Here is an 11921-nt window from a genome sequence, read left to right as displayed (position 1 = left end):
CTGCAACAGATACCTCAGATGTATCGAAGATCAAGAGTATTTTGTTTTCTTATGCCCAGGGTCGAAAGCAGTCTGAACTGACTCAACGGCCGACTACTGTAACGTGGGCCACTCCAGGTCCACTCCTCCCTCTACCCAGGCTGCTGACTCCGGAAAACCCCTCTCTGACTGACACGCGGCATTTTTAAATGACCAGTTTTCTGGCTGCCAGCAATATTCCAAAGCTCAGGAAGCTACCTCACAAAAAGGCTTACCCACTGGTTCCTGAACCCCATGACAGACTCATCGAATGAAGCATGCAACCAATCTCACCTACTCAACTCTCTCCAACACCGAGCACAGTGAGGGGTGCTCCTGACGTGTGCAATAACGTCACGCAGTCACCAGGATCTGAAGAAAAGCTCCACCACTTCTTCACTCCTCCTGGAGGAGCACGAAGGGGCTTCATCTGACCGCCGGGAGACTGACCCCTCAGCTGTCTCCTCTCAGGCCCAACTGCTGAGGTTAGTGCCCAGCAGTTCCCATCAACACAATCATTAGCCAAAACAGGGTGCCAGAAAGCCATTCTGCTACCTTTATTTCTCACAGACACACACATGCACAGGTGCCCATGCTGGAAGGTCATGAGGCTTGAGGGCTCTGCCCTGTCATCTACAGCTCACCTTGGGCAGGAGGACGGACATCTTCCCCTGTAGAGTATGTGTGCTTTGGTGGCCACGGCACTTCCGTATGATGAGGTGTACGCTTAGGTGTGCCTGTTAGTCTACATGACCGAACCACAATATATGGAGGTGACAAGCGTGGGTCTACAGCTCAGAGAAGAAAGGTGGGAAGCTCGGAATCAACAACGAGGTGGCCACTGAGCCCTCAGTAGTGGACAGGCTCTCACAAAGAGCACCAGACCCTGACAGGCCCTCAGAGAAGGCTCGGCGGCAGAGGCTGGAGAGAACCCAAGGCAGCGGGACCACAGAAGCCTGGAAATGAGCACATCTCCAGAATGAAACAGAACCTGGTATGTCAAAGGCCACAGCGGGATGGGGACAGGGCCAACACATGGCCAGAGATTCAGGCACAAGAAAGGCACCAGATGCCCTGACCAGACAAGAGAACTGTAGAGAATGAGGCAAAGACAGCATGGGATATTAGCAAGTGAGTGTTGGACAGGAGGAACCAGTCAACCAGAATATGATGGCAGAAAAAAGGAGAGGCCACCAGGAAAGCCACTGAACTGGGTGGCACTGGGCAGCCACCACCTACAGGGGTCCATCTCTGACACAGTGGACACGCCTGGGCCTTCAAGCTCACCCACCAACAAGCACGACATTCTCTTACTCCTCCAGGCCAGCAGCACTGTGGGGGAGGGGGGGGTTACTGCAGAGAGGCCTCAAACTGAGCACTCTGGGGGGGAAGGAGCATCTGACCTCCAGAAACACACCATCCCTGGACAGAGCTCATCTGAGGTCAGTCCCAAACCCAGACTCTACAGAGGGGACAGTGGCCCCGGTCACTCCCAGGTCTTCTGTGGGCCCATCCCTTTCTGCCACAGACACCTGAGCCTGCCGCCTTCGGTGTCGGTGCAGCATGCGGAGACGGGCAAGGGCACTGTGGACTCCCCGAGATACCCGCAGGCTGCGCTCCCGGTTAGGGTCATTGTCTACAAAGATCTGCAGGCCAGTGGCAAAGTGGGCCAGGGCCTGGGCCAGGTGCTTGGTGCTCAGCCCCGCCATGCCGCCCTCATCAGTCCCTGCACCCTCCCCCGGCTCCAGGAGCTCTGGGTCCGGCTTTGTGGAAGCCAGGCCATCTTCTTCCCACAGCGGCCCAGAGCAACCAGGGTGCCTGTCGTCTGGGTCCTGGGGGCCGCTGTGGAGTGAGGGCTCCCCATGAGCTTGCAGCAGGCACGCAACATCAGCCTTGGCCGAGTCCCCAAGGCCCACGTGGCTGGCCAGTGCCATGATGCTACGACGGAGCTGGGGCAGGATGTCAGGATCGGGGGCGCCGGGGGGCACACACTCTGGCCACAGTTTCCTCCAGGCACCATTGATCGTGGCTGGCCGCAGCTCCGCCCAGGCCTCGGCAATGTTGTCCACGGCAGTCATGACGGTGTAGCTGCGCCAGAACTCCTGCGCAGAGGGCCGGTCTGGGCCGACCGTCTCCTGCACCAGCTGGCTGAGCGTGCGCCGCAGATAGTGGGCCTTGAAGGCCGCGATGACTCCCTGGTTCATGGGCTGGATCAGAGCCGAGGTGTTCTTGGGCAGGAACTCCACGCGCACATGGGAGGAGAGGCTGTCCAGGTAAGGGGGGTGGCAGGGGGCGCTGTCGAGGAGCAGCAGGGCCTGGTAAGGAAGGTCATGCTGGGCACAGTAGCTCTCCACCGCAGGGCAAAAGCAGCCGGTGAACCACTCCTGGAAGATGCTGGGCGTCAGCCAGTCGTTGCGGTTGGAGCGCCAGACTACCGGAAGGCTGGCCTTGGAGCAGCCCTTGAGGGCACGCGGGTTTTCTGAGGGGTACACCAGCAGGGGCTTCAGCTTGAAGTCGCCCGCCGCATTACCGCCCAGAAGCAGGGTCAGGTGGTCCTTGGACACCCTGGGGCCCAGGCCAGCGGCCCCGTCCAGGGCTAGCAGCGTGCGCTCTGGCAGCCGCTTCCAGAACAGGCCTGTCTCGTCGACGTTGAAGACCTGTTTGGGCGAGTAGCGGCCCTCCTCCAGGATGCCTCGCAGCACCAGGGGGAAGCGGGCAGCGGCCTGGGTGTCCGCAGCGGTGGGCTCGTCGGTCAGCAGCACGTTGTGCCGCGCCTTGAAGCGGGCGAACCAGCCGTTGCTGGCCCCGAAGGTCTGGGCCTGGGCCCCGTCCCCCTGCTCCTGCTGCAGCTCCACAAAGAGCCTGCGAGCTTTGTCTTGGATGAGCAGCGTGCTGACGGGCCGGTGCTGCTGCTTCTGCTCCTCGATCCACACACTCAGCCGGCGCTCCATGTGGCCCATCACCACGCTACGGCAGCGGGTCAGCTGGCTGGCGCTGGCCGGCGTGGCGGCCTGCGAGTTGGCCCGGATCTTCTCCTTGTTGACGCGGATGGAGGCCACGGTGGAGGTGGCCAATCCCAGCGCCCTGGCGATGTGCGTCAGCTTCTCACCCTCTTCAAACCTGCGCAGCACCTCCAGCTTCACACGCAGGGTGATGGACTTGCGGTCTCGCTTGGTGCTGCGGCGGATGCCGACCCTGCTGAGGGGTGCCTTCCCCGACACCTGGAGGGGGGAGTCCGTGTTCATTACACCTCCCCTAGCCATGCACCTCAATGGACTCCCTGGCTCCTGCCCATCCACAGGGCACCTGCCGTCCCTCAGGTCCTCGGTGGCCACAACTGCCTTGGCCTGTGAGGGGAAACACATGACATTATTTATTGTCAGAGCACGAAGAAAATAAATGCACAGCTTTCACCCAAGTATCACATGACCCTGACCCATCTCCAGACTCCAGAGAGCGAGCAGACAACTGACCCTCGCTGCATAGTGTCCACCCAAGCTTCTGATGACCGTGATCCACCTCCCTGAGAAGCACAAACTGAGCTGCCAGTGTGCACGTCACCTCCTCAGGGAGGTCTTATCTGCTGGAAAGGAACCGGATGAATATGAAAACACTGCTCTCTGCCAACTCCCTTCCACTTGCTAAATCAATCCGCTCGTAACACCAAAGTCCTGCACAGAGCCAGCTTTCCACATCTAGAACCTGAAAACCCTTGTCTCACACAGGAAGGTGTTGAGAATTGAACTATCCTGCCACCACTCAGGATCCAACTAGTGAGTCCCCCAGTAAGCTCACTGCAGCTTCTTCAGATAAATTTCAAGTTACTAGCCCCAAACAGTAGATATGTTCCCTTATACAGCAGTACTTTGCAAATGTAGTTCACTTTCTTGAAGTAATTATCCTGGATGATCTGAATGGACTTCATGTAACCAACAAGCACTCCATTCAGTGCCATGACGTCGCCAGCACCCGGGAGTCACTCTACAGAACCCATAAATCGTTACCGAAGGGGACAGCCTCATTGTTCTCCCATAGGGCAGCTGGTGGATTTGAGTCACCAACTTTCCGTTTACCGGCTGAATGTTTTATCTAGAGCCTCACAAGGGCTCCTTCAAGTTAACCACAAGAGGCATTATATGGAACTAATGTAAACACAGAAAACAGTGCTTTGACATGTAAACATGTAAATAAGACATGGAGGCTATCAATGAGGAGACTGGTTAGTTTAGTTTGGCCATCCTATAAGGCTCACACTGAACTGGCCCAGATTCAGAAAATGGGCATCTCAAGAGGAAGGCCCAACATAACAGCATAAAAGCAGCACACTGAGACTTGCATGCAGTCATTGTTTCTAAACAAAGTCTCTTTCCTAGCTTAAAAAAAAAAGGAAAAAGAACATGGGAATCTCTCTACCTTCAATAAAGCAGCACCAGAGACTGTGCCCTTTGAGACCCGAGATTCCTGCACAGTTCACACATCAACTGAGAAGTGACAGCAGCAGTAGTGAAGTGACACAGAACCAGCGACGGGTGAGACAAAGCTGGACTGGAACCACTGTCCCACAGAGCCACGGCCGAGAGCCTTCACCCAGGCTCGCTGGAGCACCAGGGGAGCTGCCCTAAGAGGCAGTATTACGAGAGCTGTTTAAAAATGCCCCAGAGCTGCACGGCTAAAGGTCTGAGGGCCTGCCAGCATGCTTAAAAAACTGTCCTTACTGAAGAACTGTATCCTGTTTCCAAAATGAATTGTAACTTGTTACTCCCCTAAAGTCCCTGGGCGTTACCTGTTAGTCCTGTGTGGCCACTGCAAGAGATTAGCAGATCCAGCAACAGATCAGCACAAGCCTGAGGGACAGTCAGTGTGGAAACTGGGAGAAGAGTGGGTGACAGCACAGAGGCAATATGATCTCACCAAACAGGCTTTGTGCACTTGATGTTGTGGATGGGGACTCTCCCTGCCTGTGGAGTTGCTGTCAGGTGACGTCAAGCTGACTATGACTGCCACTGATCCTGTGAACAGAAGAGCTGAACTCTGCTCTGTCCTGTGCCATCCTCAGGATCTGTCCTCTTGGAGCCCACTGGAGCAGTCACTGTATCAGTGCGTTTCAGGAAGGGTCTTCTTCTCTTTCACTGACCCTCCACCATTCTCAGCATGATATCCCTCTCCAAGGACTGGTTCCTCCTGAAAAATATGTCCAAAGTAAGAGCAGCATGCAAGCCTCAACGGAGCACTCTGCTTCCACTTCCTTCAAGACAGATGTTTGTTTGGCAGTCCATGGGATATTCCACACTCTTATCCTTATTCACTGTCCAACATTCGATGCGTGGAAGCAACTGAAAATACCACTGCTTTGCTGGGATGACACTCTAACTCTTTCAACTAACATCCTTGCTCTTTAGCACTTCGGAGACGTCCTTGAAGGTTTTCGTGATATACGTCTTTTGATTTCTTGACTGCCACTAACATGAATACTGATGGTGTAACCGAGTAAAATTAAATCACTGACACCGTCAAGCTTCAGCCCATCTAACATGATGTTGCCTGTAGGTCCAACGGTGAGCGGATTTGCGTTCTTGAAGTAGTGGCATGTAAAAAGGAATTTGGTCACTGTGGAGATGGCCAGGAATGACTTCCACCACCTCCTCAGAGATAACTGTCTGTCAACAGCATCCACGACATAAAACTAATTCTCATGAGGTCAGACATGCTCCCACACCCTCGTGTCTATTTCTACTAACTCCAACACCAATCCTACCGCTCTACCAGATCCAAAACCCACTGCACTAGCTATACAGACCTCGCAGAACCGTACTTACGATTATGGGGTTTATTAGGGAAATTTATAGGTTACAACTCAGAGTGACAACAGGGTCAAACTTCTGTCAGGACAGCTTCTCACATGGGCATTCAGCTATGGAGCTTCAGGCCAGTGTTACAAAGGTGTCTCAGTTCTACCAATCACAGCATCTTCCCGAGTCCTCCAGCAAGCTTGGGCAAAGACTCACAGCTGATTCCGTGAAACAGCATTCCTGAGGTCAGTCCTAGATGACATCAGGTCATGAGTTCTCTGCTGCAGCTGCTGCTTCTCTCTTATTGTTGTTTTGGGGTGTTTTGTTTTGTTTTTACCAAGACTGGAAACATTTATTGGTTTTAGCAAACACAGGACATCATTTGGCTGTATGCACTTGGAAAGTATTAAGTCAATTTCTAACAACAAGCCACTGAGGCAGGTTCTATTGTCAACCCTTTGACAGATACACCTGGGCTGAGAGGGGTCACTTGTCACCCTCATTCTGCCTCTTAGCCAGTCTCTGTGCAGGAAGATGAGGCTGTACCAGGGAGGAGGAGTGTGGGTGCGGGCAGGACAGCTGTGAGGACATTGGGTGGGATGTGGTAGGATCAGGCCTGTGATCCTACTGGGGCAGTGGGGTAGAGGGCAGGCAGAACAGCTGAATGAGTGTGGTTTAGAATATGTTCATTATGAAGCTATTACAGGCATTCAGGAATCGATGAGTCTAAAATTCAGGATCTGAATTACTCGGCAGAGACATCAAGAACAGCCATGGGGGACAAAAGAGAACCAAGGGGAGAGTGAACTGGCCCAGACCAAGAGCTCACCTGCTGCTGACAAATCAAAGCATGGATGGTGTTCTTGACCTTGGAATGCTGTGCTTGGCCTTGTCTCCAGGCTGATAAGCTGGTGCTGAGCAATGGGCCAAACACCTTCTAGCCCCTTGGAGCATCTCACTTCAGCCGGTTTAACTTGCACAGCAAGCAGCCTTGAACCCGGCTAGTTGGTACCAGTGTCCCTGGAGAGCCAACATCCTGTCTCCCAGTGTCTGCCTCCCAGGGTAGAATCCCATAGGTTTTGACCTGAATGGCACAGAAATCTTTATACCCAAAAGACACACACTGCATTCTCTGCTTCTTCGTTGCTGATCCCAAGATACCCCCATATTTCTGCCACTGAACCTGCTCAATTTAAACCTGGTGGAATGGTGAAACTAACCAGTCCACTCACTGGAGGTTAGCACATGCTATTTGTATGTTCCTGCCTAGCCATGTGAAAAGGTCAAGGGCAATGGCCAAGGCAAGCGATTCTGAACACAGACACTCCACGGCAAGTCTAACTCCTACTGGTGGCTGTTATCTCTGACCTTCTACAGCAAGTATTTCAAGTCTTCTTCACTTTCTGCAAGCAAGATTATGTTATCTGAATAATGTTGGTTGTTGACAAGTCTTCCTCCAATCCTAAGGTCACATTCATCTCCATATAGTCCAGCTTCAGAAATGATTTGCTCACCATATAAGAATGAATAGGTGTGGAGAAAGGATACAATTGATTTGCACACCTTTCTTGATTTTAAACTATGAAGTGTTCCTTTCTTCTGTTTGGACAACTGCCTCCTGATCTATCGAGAAGTTTTGCATAAGCACAAGTAAGTGTTCTGTAAACTCCACTCTTCTCAAGGACAGCCATCATTTGTTATGACCCACCACTAAAACACAAGTAAACAGCTTTCTGATGTTCTCTGATTTCAGCCAGGATCAACGTGACAGCAGTGACATCCCTGGCCTCTTCTGGATCCGCCTGAACTTCTGGCAGTGTGGCGTTAGCGCCGGCTGTACCACTTTCATACAAGGTGAAGAATGCCAGTGGCCTCTAAAGTTGGAAAACGCAAAAGAGAGGAACTAGCCATGCCGACATCTTGGTTTTAGCCTTGAGATGCCTAAATTGGACTTACGATCTCCAGAATTGTAAAAAAAAAAAAAATTCTGTATTGTTTTATGCCCTAAATTGGTAGTAATCTGTTAAGAAATTTTAAAAGATTTGGCACTACCATCACCAATGCTGATTTACACAGATGTTATCAATCTGATTGCTGTATAGTTCATCGGATGAGACCCATGTGTATATGTTTATATGTTTTATAAAATTAATTAAACCATTCTTTGTTTTTTTGAAAAAGGTATTAGCAATTAATAAATCATTGTAAGTCACATGGGTTAGTTTTTCAGGGCTACTATAGCAGAAGTAACACATATAGGTGGTCCTAACAGGCAAGTGCAGTTTCTCAGCCGTGAGATGGCATGTAACAACATGGCAATTATCTATTGGTGTTTCAAGTCTGCAAATCTTTGGAGAAAAGGATAGTAAAACTTTTGTCTCACATACTTTGGTATATTGTCAAGAGAGGTCAGTCTTTGGAAAAGGGGATCATAAGGGAAAGGTAGAGGGGTCAGCAAAGAAGAGGAAGGCCCTCAATGAGACAGAATGACACAATGACCATCACAGTGGGCTGGAGCAAAGCGTAGATCACGAGGCGACAGGGCAGGGTTCCGATCTGTTGATCACCAGGTTGCAGGCAGTCGTACTCAACTCGACAGCACCTACCAACAACACATAATCTTCATGGGAGACTACTGCTCATCTCTCTCCCACTGCGCTACCAACTTCTGTCTGTAGTGTACTACACCACCAAGGCACCTCTAACAGACTACACTGCAGAACAAATCTAACTTTTATTGGCACTGAGAAAACAGAAAATGCACGAGCCTCATATTGCGTCTCGCTTCATCGTGGTGGTTTAGAGCAAAACCACGCTACGCCTGTGTGGCTGATGGTTCCAGCACCTGGAAGAACCCTCAGGGACCTTGGAATAACCCGGCCTGAGACACGGGTGGGCAGAGCACAGCCCACAAGGGCCCTTGACCCCAGGGAAGCAGGACAGGCAGGTGGTCGCGGGAAGCTACCTGCCGGGAGCGCGGGCACGCCCATCCGTGCTCCTCCCACCCGCTCCTTCCCCGGCTCGCCCGTGCGGGTCACTCGTTCACGCTCCCTCTGACTCACGCCTCCAGCGCAGGGTCCCCTCTTGGGAGGTAACCCCAAGCCCGCCGTCCTGGAAGGTAGCCACACAACGTCCCAGCGCAAGGTACACCCCGTGCCTCCAGACTACATTTCCCAGAGGCCCACAGGACGGTGGAAAGTGCGCGCACGCGCTCTGCAATGGAAAGGCACCCACCTCCACCGAAAGGCCAGAAAAGAGCGGGACCTCGTCGCTCCCTAAACTGGAGGTGTCCCAGGCAGTGAAACCCTTCCCCCCAGAAAGAACTGGACAAACACAAGAAGAACCAGAAGGACCGGCATTCCCCCGCAGAACTACATGTCCCAGATGGCTGCGCGGCCGCCGCAGGTTCTGATTGGCCCATCTGCAAGCATTCGGGGCAGCGGCCTCACTCCACTTCCCGGCCTGAACCCGAGCCCCGCGAAATCGCGCCGTAGTTGTCCAGGGAACCAGGACTCCCAGGCGGTCGCCGGTCCTCACCTCGGGACGGCGACATGAGCCGACTAGTGCCGCCTGGTCCACGGAGTAGAGCGCATACTCCGTCTGCCGCCTCACAGCGCCGTTTCCCGGGGGCGGCAGAGCCCAGCATCCATCTCGGAGAGGGAGGGAGGCGGGACACGGTTGCCAGGTGATGTGCGGGCTTGCCGGAAGCCGCTGCCCCGAGGGCCTCTGGGAAACGTAGTTCCGTGCTGTGTCCGCGTCGCCAAGCTGGGTTTGCTCTCGTACCTTTCCTCCGCACTCAGACCCCTACCCTCCAGTCGGTTCCAGCTGACAGCGACCTTCCATAGGTGTTCCTATTAATGGTAACTAGAGTGGACTAACCATCTTTCTCCTCCTGAACAGTTGGTGGATTCCAACTTGTGAATATATGCTAAGGCTGTAAATTTATATGCAGCAAACCTTTCAAGTCTGTGTGTGTGTGTGTGTTACAGGAGGAGATTGCCCCTCTTCCTCCTCTGCTGGATCTGAACCGGGTACCTCTGGAATTGCAGCGCAGCTTCTTGCCACTAAGCCACCAGGGCTTGCTTTTTTAAAATTTTTTTTAATGCGATGTTAATGAAAGTTGACAGAGAACTTGAATTTCCATTCATTCGTTGTTGCACATTTTCCTCCCTACCTGTCCACCCCAGTTCGCTTTTCTCTTCTAATAAAAAAAAAAAAAATCCTTCACTGTTGCACAATTTCCTACCCCCCCTTTCAGTGGCGAAGACTGTGTCATCCACATTAACACAAGTTATTGATGAGTCCCTCCAATCCCAATCCTGATGCCACATTCTTCATAAAGTACAGGTTCTGGAATGATTGGCTCAACATACAAATTGAGTAAGTATGGTGAAATGACACAGCCCTGAAACACATCTTTTTTTTTTCTTTCTTTCGATATTTTTTAAATTTTTTTCAGGTTGCAGTATTAATTTTTATTTTTAAATCTTCCTTGCCATAGCTAAAGTCTTACTAAAGGTAAGATAAAGTAAGGTAATGTTGCGCGCCTTGCCTGTCCAGCAGGAATAAGGACACAACACACCAGCGGTTCCTTCTCACAGCGGTTTACTCAGGAGTTAGTTACAGAGGGTGGTGGAAGATGGAGTCTCTCTTCCCTTCCCCTGGTGCGGCTTTTATCCCCTTCTTGGTACTCCGCCCATCACCGCCCATCAGTCTCATGTGTCATGCCTCCATTGGACCATTAACCTCACATGAGATCAAGCCATCAACCAATGAGAACACAGTGCCCAAATAAGGTCTTGTTTGTGTTTAAGGCAAACAAAGAGAAGCAGAAAATCAGCGCCATTTTGTAATGGAGGACCATGCGCGCGTTCATGGCCCTCCACAATTCCCCCTTTTAGTTTTATTAAAATGGCAGAGAGAGCGCCTGTCTTAGGTTGTCCTGATCCATCACATGGCTTACTCGTCATCGGAAGATCCACCTCTACGCGTGAATCCCCTGTCTTAGGTTGCACATGGATGATCAAAGAGCTTACCCGTCTTTGGCTGCCTCCCTAGCATGCCTTATAAGGGGAGAAGGCTGATTTTCCTATCACTTCAAATTTGCCAACTACATTTGGAGGGATGCACTCGTCTTACAAGCTTGGATTGCTTGGGTCATGACAGCAAGATCTCGATGTCTAATGCGGGCCATTCGGTGGAGACAGACACCAAATAGATAGGGTACTCAATTAGGAGATTAGCCCACACTCCAATTTCCATCTATTCCTTCAGATGATGCGCAACTTATTGAGTCCATAAGATTAGGCATCTTCACCATGGCAATCCTTAATCCTTATAACCATTATACAATTTTCTTATCTCTTATTTTCTTATCTAACTAATACAAACATATTACTATCTTAATAACTATTCTTATTATAACATATCTAAAATCACAATTTTTCTTTTAACATAGTTAACCATACATTATTAGATTCTTGATTATACAAAGCCATCATAGCCTGATTAATTAAAATCTCCCTCCTTTTATATCTTCTATTAAAACAACAAAATACTAAAATTAATCCTGCACATCCCCCTAAAGCAATTAATCCCAGGGCTCTCAACCCAGCCCATTCTTTAACGAATGAGACAACAGACAACAACCATATACTCAAAAACTCTGCCACTGGCAATGAAACACGAGAAGCATTTACATTAAGAACAGCAAGTCGAAGATCTTCCAGTGTTCTTTCAAAAGTCATAGTCCATTCTCCCTTTAATGCAGAACTGAGATTACGGGCTAAATCCGCGGCTCTGGACAAATTTTGAAATGGTAAATTGGTAATACATAGTCCTTGTAGATTGACTTGACAGCTGATCATTAACATTTGTCCAAGTGTATCTACTTGATCCTGTAATAAATCCACTCTTTGATTCACCATCATAAGTCCAGCCTTCAATTGAGTGTTGACTTCCTGTTGGTAGGTTAGAGCAGTAGCTGTATGAGCTGTCAAATTATTAAGAGCATTGGCAGTCAATACGGTGGAGGTCATAGAAACAGCTGCTGTAGCAGTAGCGGCTACTGCTGCGACCACAGAGAGGATGAGTGCTATTATACTACCCACCGCT

At 50.8% G+C, this 11921-nt stretch overlaps 1 protein-coding gene across 1 annotated transcript; it reads right to left on the bottom strand.

The window, feature by feature from the left end:
* Positions 1-1451: 1451 nt before the first annotated feature.
* LOC102859705 (tigger transposable element-derived protein 1-like) lies at positions 1452-9360 on the bottom strand. The gene is made up of 4 exons (XM_006903041.1): positions 9257-9360; positions 8773-8918; positions 8627-8688; positions 1452-3239 (listed from the first exon to the last, which is right to left on the bottom strand). The coding sequence occupies exons 1-4, from the start codon at positions 9358-9360 to the stop codon at positions 1452-1454; spliced, it is 2100 nt and encodes a 699-aa protein (XP_006903103.1).
* Positions 9361-11921: the final 2561 nt, after the last annotated feature.

Source organism: Elephantulus edwardii, unplaced genomic scaffold (genome assembly GCF_000299155.1).
Source record: "Elephantulus edwardii isolate Elephantulus edwardi_28Jun2011 unplaced genomic scaffold, EleEdw1.0 scaffold00496, whole genome shotgun sequence".
Lineage (NCBI taxonomy): Eukaryota > Metazoa > Chordata > Mammalia > Macroscelidea > Macroscelididae > Elephantulus > Elephantulus edwardii.
Note: the sequence above shows the minus strand (reverse complement) of the source record. Positions and strands in the feature narration are given on the sequence as shown.

What these genes read in the sequence shown, in the direction of transcription:
- LOC102859705 (XM_006903041.1), bottom strand. Translation starts at nt 9,360, where the DNA reads ATGTCGCCGTCCCGAGGTGAGGACCGGCGACCGCCTGGGAGTCCTGGT. An exon ending in CGTGCCCGCGCTCCCGGCAG is followed by an intron (nt 8,689 to 8,772) that starts GTAGCTTCCCGC and finishes CCCGTGTCTCAG; the next exon opens with GCCGGGTTATTCCAAGGTCC. An exon ending in GAACCATCAGCCACACAGGC is followed by an intron (nt 3,240 to 8,626) that starts GTAGCGTGGTTT and finishes TCCCCCCTCCAG; the next exon opens with GTGTCGGGGAAGGCACCCCT.